The sequence below is a fragment of the Trachemys scripta genome, chromosome 1, assembly GCF_013100865.1.
Source record: "Trachemys scripta elegans isolate TJP31775 chromosome 1, CAS_Tse_1.0, whole genome shotgun sequence".
Taxonomy (NCBI): Eukaryota; Metazoa; Chordata; order Testudines; family Emydidae; genus Trachemys; species Trachemys scripta.
Genome location: NC_048298.1, coordinates 188,301,849 through 188,312,058, shown reverse-complemented (window position 1 = coordinate 188,312,058; position 10,210 = coordinate 188,301,849). Strand labels below are relative to the sequence as shown.

Sequence of the window (10,210 nt, the reverse complement as noted above, 5' to 3'; positions counted from 1 at the left end):
AACCTATCAAGTACTGATGAGATGACAGCTAGAATACGGCATTCCATAATGGGCACCTTGGTCCATTAAAAGATGGTTATGATTGTAACAAAAACTAGAGACAAAGGGACTGGCTTTGAGGTCCATTTTTAGGTGGGGGGAGATACCTTAGGCTCTCAATCCTGCAGCTGGATCCATGTGGGCAGAGTTCCATTGACTCCAAGGAACATCCATACAGGCGTAAGTATCCACCCACATGGACTCACCTGCAGCTTCTGGGGTGTAAGTATCAAGGAAGGGGAGGCACTTCCCTTTAGAGTTATCAAGGAATACAATTTAAGAGTAAAGAGATTTTTAATATCGAGGAATAACTTCCTAACAGTGATGTCTGCTAAAGTGTGAAGTAATCTCCTAAAGGAAGGAAGCACAATTGCTTGAATTATTGAATCACTTAAAACTAGACTGGGAAAAACACTAAAAAATATAGAAAGAGAACAATTCTGCTTTGGCAAGGGAATATGCTAGGAGTGACCAAGTCAAAATTTCATACAACTCCAACAGATGACCTGAGTTGTTGTTCCAGTGGTTAGGGATTTGAGAGATGAGGGTTCAATTCTCTGCTCTGCTACAGACTTCTTATGTGACTTGGCACTTAGAATCTCTGTGCCTTAATTCCCCACCTGGAAAATGCTACTTTCCAACCTCACAGGAGTGTTGTGAGGATTAAAAAAAAAAAAAAACCTACTAAAGATGATGAGGTGCTTGGAATATACTGGGCTCATACAGGTACCTTAGATCAGTGATTCTCAATTGGTGGATTTCATCCCCCAAGTAGGTCAGGAAAGGGAATTGGGGGGTGGGCACTTTTTTAACAAAAAGCGTTAAATTTTTATTATAATCCAAAGAAAATCTGCACCCTGCACACCCTTACTGGTCAAGTATTATGTCAGCCTCTCAAAATGCACACAGATTATATAGACTTGGTATTGTTACCAGTGGTACTTTTCTTACATTTAAAGTACATGTAAGAGTTACGAAAATTTTTGGTTTTGAATGAGTTGCTAACTTGCAAAGGGTGAGAAACAATGCTTTAAGTAGATATGTGCTAACTGGAACTTGTAATGTTCCTATAGAACCCTGGACATAACATCTGTTGATTAGTATTAGTACTACAGTCTTTTAGGCAGTTTCCTCATTAATATAGCAGACAGGTTTTGGTGCGTATTCTGCTAATAACGATTGGACTAAACAAATACATAAAGACTATTCTTCGGCTGGGAGTAGCTACCATTACGCTGTATTCATTTTTCTTTTACTAGTAGAGTAAACAAAATCGATTGTAAATTGTGCTGGGTAGGGAACATATCTTTCTATTATGTGACTAGCATTGAGAGCAATCAGGCCTGATCCTGAGTGAGGTCTCTGAGCATTATTGCTGTACAGATATTCAATTATTACACTTTAAGTTTCAGTTTATAAAGAGCTGATAAATGATTAATAGATGTTATAGGGTTGTTAGATATATGAGTACTACATGATATAGATGGTTATAAGCAACCTGTTGGACTCTACAGCATCTATAACCATTGATTAACAATTTATTAAAGAATATATAAGTTGCCTACTGACTCTTAATAAATGACTTATAAATGGAATGTTAATATAAATAGACAGTGACACTTTGTGTTTCTAGAATGATTTCGCTCTAAGTCGATGCTGGAGATGGAAGAAAGCTTTGATAAGACTCTTATCCCCCAATCTTTCTCACAGTATACCCTTCGGTGTGATATGCGACGTTCTCTACTGGCCAAGGACCTGACTAAGACTTGTGAATTCATTGTCCACTCACCAGTAAGTTGGAACATAGAGATTTTCATCTCTGCAGTTTTGTTCTGTTTAGCAACGTTTGGTGCCCAGTCTTATATGGTGATGTTCACAAGATGTAATGCTGTAACTTGTATGTAATGTTGCAACTCCTATATTAGCAAGCCATAAGACCTAAGGTGGCGGTTGGGGGGGGGGAGAGGGAAGGTTGGTGTCATGCTTTCTTTTATGTTTTGAAGTTAGCAGTATTCAGGCTTCAAGCATTTCTGTTACTACTCCTCTACCTCAATATAACGCTGTCCTCGGGAGCCAAAAAAACCTTACCGCGTTATAGGTGAAACCGCGTTCTATCAAACTTGCTTTGATCCACCGGAGTGCACAGCGCGCTCCCCCTCTCCCCTCCCCCCCCCACCGGAGCACTGCTTTACCGTGTTATATCCGAATTCGTGTTATATCGGGTCGCGTTATATAGGAGTAGAGGTGTATTTGTATTACTGTGGTACCTAGCAGCTGAGACATGAACTAGGACCTCATTGTGCTATAATTTACATAACCTTTCCACCTTAACTTATTTTAAATGTGCTCTTTTAACTGACACAAATATGTTTGAGAGATGATGAGCTTGCTATGTTGTGAAAACCTCCTGTTTTCCCCCTGAGTCCTCCCCTTCTCGCTCCCTGCTTGTTCCCTTCATGTCCTAGATACGTACTGATCTACTCAGTATCTAGATACTATGGTTATGTGTGCTCCCATAAGTATCTTTTGGATGACCTGATCTCTCTCTTTCTCTCTCTCTCCCCCAGGTGCTAAGCTTCCAGAGCTCCCATTGGAAATTGAGAGCTTTGGGTGCTCAGCGTCTATGGAGGGAAGATATCAAGCCTCTTGTATTCAAATGTGTAAATTATTGATTTAGGTCCCTTACTCTAGGTGTGGAAATAGGACTGCATCTAGTTGGAGACAAGTTTACAGCCTCTTAGAGTATGTCTACACTGCAATTAGACACCTGTGGCTGGTTTTTGTCAGCTGACTTGGGCTTGGGGTAAGGCACTGTTTAATTGCAGTGTAGACACTTGGGCTGGAGCCCAAACTCTGGGTGCGTCCCAGAGCCGAATGTCTACACCTCAATTAAACAGCCTCTTAGCCCACATTCCGCAAGCTCGAGTCAGCTGACTCTGGCCAGCTGTGGATTTTTAATTGCAATGTAGACATACCTATAGGGACTACATAAGTTTGGTGTCCTAAACAAGTTGTTCTCATCAAGTTGTTCACGGATAGTGGTGGGCTCAGAAATGACTATTGTAACTAATGCCTTGATTCTGCAATTAGTTCTATGCAAGTGGATCCTTGCACCTATGTGGAATTTATTGCAGAATCAAGGCCCACATTTTTAGCTGTATTGCATGAACTGCTTTTGCCTTTCATCATGAACATGTTCAGTAAAATGGGTGCAACTGTGATTTGTATTGATTATAGATGTGTGCAGAGCACATGTATAAGCAATATAATCTGCGCAAACTTAACAAGCAAAATATATTTGCTTCCACCCAAAACTTGCTAGAACACACATGATGCTTAGCTCCTGTAAGGAGCTCTTCAAGAAGAGTGCTAATATACTCAACAATGTTTTGTTCTCCTCATCATCAGTGATGAAAATTAATACAGTAGAACTTCAATAACATGCACAAAAATTGCTCATGTCAGCAAAGATTTAATAGCAAGAAACTGCAGAGATCTTGTTCCTACATTTTGTAAAATGAAAAATCGTACTATGCTACATTAACTAGTACATTATGAAGTATTATAAATAAGCCACAGTTGTAAGCTGCTCATTATTTTGACATATTACGCAGTATTCTTGCTTATTTCTTTTTCAGAAATAGCACTCATTAGTTCACAAAATTCAGTAATTCACCATGAGTCTCCCAGTCAGTGTGAATTAATGAGGTTCTACTGTACATATAATTCTCACTGTCAGTACACAATATTATTTCCCTTAACCTTCTTTCCTTTGCCAGAATTTGTCAACTGTATTTTCCCATAACTGAGAATGTGTGTTTGTTTATGGCTGGCAGTTTCCCAGTTTTGCAGTTGTACACAAGAAACTACTATGGACACAAAGTAATGGAGAGTAAAACAACTGCAAAGTTCAAGTTGGGTCTTCTGATGATGATAAAGCACTGCACCAACTTTCAACAGTGCACAGCTGGGACCCTCATCACTGATTGGCACACAAAAAATCCTTACACTTATTTTAAATGGAAGCTTTGCTGCAATGTGAATGGAGCTGAACAAAGATAAGGCACCTCATTGGGATGAGGGTGAAGAGAGGCAGTTACCTGAAGATTAAAATGACAATTATTTTGTCCTTTCTGTGCGAAGTGCCAGACTGCCATTTCAGCAGCAGTTCAGGGCCTTTTAAGTCGCTTTAAACTTACTTTCTACCATAAAAGCTAAACTAAGAGGTTTTTAAATATTCCAAATATAGATTTAAAAAAAATAATAACATAGGTCCTCAGCTGGCAAAATCAGTGGAACAACACTGAATTACACCAGCTGAGTATCTGACCCAGTAAGTTGAAAACAGGTACTGGGCCATAACCTGTGTCTGAAAGCGCTCTCGCTGGGGGGAGGGGTGGTGGTAGGAGTTCAAATAGTGCAGGGAGGGCACTTCAGATAGAGAGGGTTAGAAAAACAATCAATATGTTCAGGATAATAGAGAAAGTGCATAGATAACTTTCCCCACTATTTTCTCAAATCTGCTTACTAGGAGGGCTGAGTGCTACTGGAAGGACACATTGCGTCAGACTTCACAAAACTTAAAAAAAAAAAAAAAAAAAAAAAAAGCCAACACTGATATGTAAAATCAAGAGCCCTACTTTAACAGCATGGCAAGGTGTGCATTAGTAGGCTATTGGTTTAGAGCACTTAACCTTGTGACTCGCAACACAACATGCCCAGGGCAGGCACCAGTAACCTAGTAATGCACATCTTGTCATGGTTTATTGCAGTAATGGCAAGGATAGTTCTGGATATCCAGGAATTAGAATGTCAAAATGTGGTTATTTTGTAACACCTGGTGACTTGTATTTGGTCCATGTCATAATCATGTCCTGTTTTTTTGCAACATCTAATAGACTTTACATGAAATGGGTCAATTTCTTATTAAAAGAATTACACCTAGTTTGCTAAAGACTAGTTCAAAGTTAGACACTGTAAAGTGATTAGGTCAGCTTCTAAACCGGTCTTGCAAGTAATGGCATATGAAAAGGGATTCTTTTCATGATTTGATGTGTGTACATTATCATGTAAACTCTATATACTGAGTATCCAATATCAATACTACCTTTTCATTACATTACAGCCTCAAAAAGGGAAGTTGATGCCAAGCCCAGTGGACTTCACAATTACACCTGAAACCTTACAGAATGTTAAAGAGGTAAACATTTTGTTTTTAAAAAATGCCTTAAGTGGTGTTGAGTGACTCTCTTGTCTCTAGTGTGAACTGGTGTGAGGAGTGAGATAAGTGGCTACTATTAGATTCTGCTCCACAACTAGTCATAGTTCTTCCTCTCCTCTTTTGCCAGTTTTGATTCCTGAAATGCTAAGCAACAGTTTAATGGATAGCAGTGCTACTTGTTCTTTTGTGTTGATGCTGTGTTGTTAAGAGTTTTCCTCAGTAATGGCTACACGTTATTTTGTTTATATTTCCCTTACTGGGAACCAACCAAGTCAGTGGAATATGGCAGCCAAGAGCTCCCATTGACTTCAGATGAGGCTGTGAGTACTCAGCACTTCTGTAAATCAGACCACAGCATCTCAAGCTGGGCACCAGAAAATGAGGAACACACAATTAATCACTTTTGGCTTAAATGACTTTCCCAGTAGCTATATGGTGACAGAGGCAGGGATAGCAATCAGTTCTCAGGACAGTATTCAACTGCCTTAACACTGAGACCCTCCTTTCTCTCCCGCAATCCCCTGCCTCATTCACTAAACACCTTCCAACTGCCACAAAAAATAAAAGCAGGGGTCCTACAGGCAACAGCCTCCTTCACTCAAAATCCTGATTCATCCCCAATCCACAGTCCATCCTGTGCAGGGACCTAGTGGGGGGGGGGAAACAGGTTACCATGTAATTAGAGACTGTATCACAATGCATGCGCTCAAGGGTGCTCCATTAACATTGCACAGGCAAGCTTGATCCTGGCATTTTCTAACTTTTGAAGGGCCTGACTTTGCAACCTTAATAATGTTCTTTTAATGTAGGGTTTTTATGTACTTCAGTAATTCTTATGCTGCTGCTTTCCACAAAGGGTGGTTTTGCCTACTTAGCATTCTCTGTGCTCTTTATGATTAGTCATGTGACTTTTTTTCCCCCACCCTACATTTAGAGAGCCTCGCTCCCAAAATTTTTCATCAAAGGTCATCTCAACTCGACTAACTGCATCATTACACAACCACTAACTGGGGAGTTGGTGGTGGAGAATGCAGAAGCTGCAGTCAAAAGTATTGAGCTACAGTTAGTACGTGTGGAAACTTGTGGTAGGTTGTTTCATGTACATTAAAATCTGAATATACCACACGGGTTATCTGAATATTTATATTCTAAATGGACATAGCATACTTGTCTAAAGCAGTAGTAGAAATCATTTGCAAAAGTTACTTTTTGTATATCAAAAGTATCAATTTATAGGGTGTTCAGATGTAATTTTTAAACAGTCATAAAGTCAAAGCTCTAATGGGTAAAAGGGAGGGTGTTTGTTTTTTGGCTAATGCCTCCAGCCTTTGAATTATGTTCAGTAACTTTCTAATAGAATTAGTGCTACTCTTTTTTCTTTCACCCTAATACTTGTTTTCTCCAGGTTGTGCTGAAGGTTATGCTAGAGATGCTACAGAGATTCAGAATATTCAGATTGCTGATGGGGATGTCTGCAGAAGCTTGTCTATTCCAATATACATGATATTCCCCAGGCTGTTCACCTGCCCTACACTGGAAACGACAAATTTCAAAGTTGGTACGGACCCAGATATTTTTGAAATATTGGTACCTTCAGAATCCATGTGAAACAAGCTGCTAGTTTCAGTTCAGTTTCTAGTGGGCAAGGGGCCACAATACAAACTACCACCACTGGCACTAATGAGCAGCTTTGCAAGGGAGGCCAAGGAGACCTTCTTACCAACAGAGGTGGTTCCATACCAGAGTTGAAGTATATTAACAAGGGTAATGTGAGGAAATCAGCACTACCATTCTTTGAACAGTACCTGTTGTGGATAAAGAGGACTCAGGCTCCAGGTCTGTTAGTCCACTAGCTTTAGGGAATACTAAATATACCAAGTATCAGAGGGGTAGCCGTGTTAGTCTGGATCTGTAAAAAGCAACAGAGAGTCCTGTGGCACCTTTAAGACTAACAGATGTATTGGAGCATAAGCTTTCGTGGGTGAATGCCCACTTCATCGGATGCATTCACCCACGAAAGCTTATGCTCCAATACATCTGTTAGTCTTAAAGGTGCCACAGGACTCTGTTGCTTTTTAAATATACCAAGCAATTTGTCTCATTAAAAACCTCTATACCATTCCTTTAGCTATAACCTTCTCCATTCAAACTAAGTTCTCTGTCTAGTATATTCTGTCTTCTTACTCTTAGTGGTTTCGTAAGCGGTCTAAACTAGAACTAAACTAGTTCTGACCAGGAAAATTATCTGGGAGAAGCAGTTTTAATGGCAAAGACCTGTTTCCAGTAGGGATTAAATATGCTGAATACCTACAGCTCTCAAGAGCAGCAGGAAATTCAGAGGGTAAAATGCTGAAAAGTGATGCTTTCCTTCCATTATCCCTTTCTGTCATCACTGACACACCCACCATTCTCCCGGTCACTCAGGCCTGGAAGTTGGGGGTTGTCTGTGACTCCATCTATTGACTCCCAGCCAGGCCATATCCAAATCTGTCGACGACTTCTTCCATAGTGTTGCCAAGATTGTTTCTTCATCAATGCACACCATAAAAGCTCTTGTCTAGGCCCTTTTCTCCCCTCCTGAATATTACAGTTGCCTCCTTCCTTCCTAACAACCTCATCAAACTTTCCACTTAAGGACATTCAAAATGTTTCTGCTAAAATCATCTTCATAATCCATAGTTCTAACTAAGTTTCCTTCTTCTGAATCTATCCCCTATATCGCTTCTCCTTTTCCACTACATAAAGCTTTTTGTGCTTGCCCCTTTAGGACCCTCCACAACTTAGCGCCTTCCTACTTTTGTATCTTCGTATCATCCCCAATTACATCTCCTCTGCTTCACCAACTTTGATCATCCATTTTTGTGCTTCTTTTATATGTTCAATGCCCTCCAATGGATTTGTTTGGAGAACCACTACCCTAAACTCCTTCAAATTACTCCTCAAGATCTACTTCTTACTATGATGCCAACAGTAAATTACTAGCTAATAATGGCTAGACAGGTGGCTACCACTAATGCAGTTAGTCAAATCTTTTATGGAGCTATGTATATGTTGACACATAAGCTGGAGAAATTGGTCATTTTTTTTAGTGCCCTGTTGTTTTCTACAGTGTTGAATCATCTAGCACAGATAATCCTAGAACACTAAAAACAGCTTGAAAGATTTATCTAAGGTGAAGGAAGCTGAGAGCAGGAGCCACAGAATTATCATGGTCTCTACTGTACAATTTGAGTTAATACCAGAGCTCTCTTTTTCCCCTAGAGTTTGAAGTTAACATTGTTGTCCTCCTGCATGATGATCACCTCATCACAGAAAATTTCCCACTGAAGCTCTGCAGGGTGTGAATATCCACAGGAGAATTGCTAATGGAGGAACAAAGAAATTCTTCAGCTACCAAATGGAAATTCAGTTCATATCTTCAAACTTATTTTAATTGAAGGACTAAAACATTTGCTCATCCCACTATTGATTTCTGTGTTGGAAGGGAGTGCAGTTCTCTGTAACTCTTACCAAACACTTTGTCTATCTTCTGATATTATTAGTGAATGTGCTTTTCTGCTGAGATCCCTGCCAGGTATCTCTTTGAATTCAACAGCCATGCCTCCCTTTCTCTATTTTTTTCCTTAAGAACCCTTAAGGGATGTTTTTTGCACATTCCTATCGTGCACAACACACAGTAAGTTTCTATGATTAATTGATAATTTAACACTTGTGCTAACTCTTTAAATGTTTCCTTTATAAGGATCCTTGTATCTAAACAGCTAACAGGCCCTGCTATGTATTGGTCCTTGAAGGAGAGACTGAGAGATTAGATGTTTTCTAAGCCACCTCACCATATGGATGCTGGGAGACCTAATGTTCAGGAAATGTTTTGAGACCTTTGAATGGTGTTACGGAATTGCACCACCGTTATTGGAGCAGCATCACACAAAGAATATGAAGTGAAAAGAAACTAAGTATGTTTCAGTTAGATTGGGAAATGAATCCATTAATCAGGGGAACAACCTCAGAGTTAAAGCTTTTTATTGTAACAAAGTTGATACAACTATCACACTCTAATTAGCTTGGTCAGTTACTTGCATAAGTTCTACTGCAGTGAGAGGACCAAACTGTCAAAAGAGGTTCTAGCTTGCAGTTGTGCCAGACCTCTTGCTCTTGATTAGCCAGTCCATGTTAATTTCTTTTTCCCCCTACTACTGAGTTCGTTACCTACAATCTAGTTGTGGTGCGAAAATGTGGGTGGGTACTTTGCTCTTGTGGCAACAAAGGCATCAGATGAAAGTGGCTGTCAGTATGCTTGGCTGCTACATTGTAGTCTAGCTCTTTCCTGTGCCTGACTTTATTGCAAGGTAGAATACTTTACTAAAGACTGCATAAACATATTTATGTTCTGGCCACCCCAATTAACCTTTTGCCTGCAATATGGTATTATCTGAGCCGGTTACTAGCTGCTTCCCCTTTCATTGGAAGGTTTAGTTGACATTTTCTGAACATGTCAAGATGTAACTATGGTAGGGGAAATGTGCCAGGCAGAAATGAATTTTTTTTTTTTTACTATTTGCTGATTTAAAAAAAAAACGCAATGGAAGGCTTTTAAGTTAGCACTTCTTTATTGGGTAGACATGCTTAAACTGCCACAGCAGGAACTAAACCAGGAGACTCTTGTTTTGGGGAGGTGGTGTAGGGTGGAAGAATTTTGTTTTTGATAATGTAAGAAAAAGTATGTATAAGGGCAAAGTGTGCCTTTTCTGAATGTACATTTGCAAATGAAACCATCTGGGGAGGGGGAAGGAGGAAGAGGCACTGCAAAACAAAATGAGCAGGTGCCTAAAACATTAACTCAATCTTGAAGTAAAGACACTTGACAAAACATCTGATTCTGGCTTTATCCCTCCCTTCATCCAACAGAAAAACACAGTTTTCCAGCTGGCTATTCAGGCCTCTGGTGTG

General features: G+C 39.8%; 1 protein-coding gene across 1 annotated transcript; it reads left to right on the top strand.

Moving 5' to 3' along the window:
* Window positions 1-1,749: 1,749 nt before the first annotated feature.
* VPS26C (VPS26 endosomal protein sorting factor C) lies at window positions 1,750-9,838 on the top strand (the record flags this gene model as incomplete). Its single annotated transcript, XM_034752781.1, is given in 5 exon segments — window positions 1,750-1,830; window positions 5,165-5,239; window positions 6,195-6,345; window positions 6,666-6,818; window positions 8,522-9,838. Coding segments are annotated over 5 exon segments (543 nt in total), but the record flags the coding sequence as incomplete, so codon positions are not given.
* Between the last annotated feature and the right edge of the window lie 372 nt (window positions 9,839-10,210).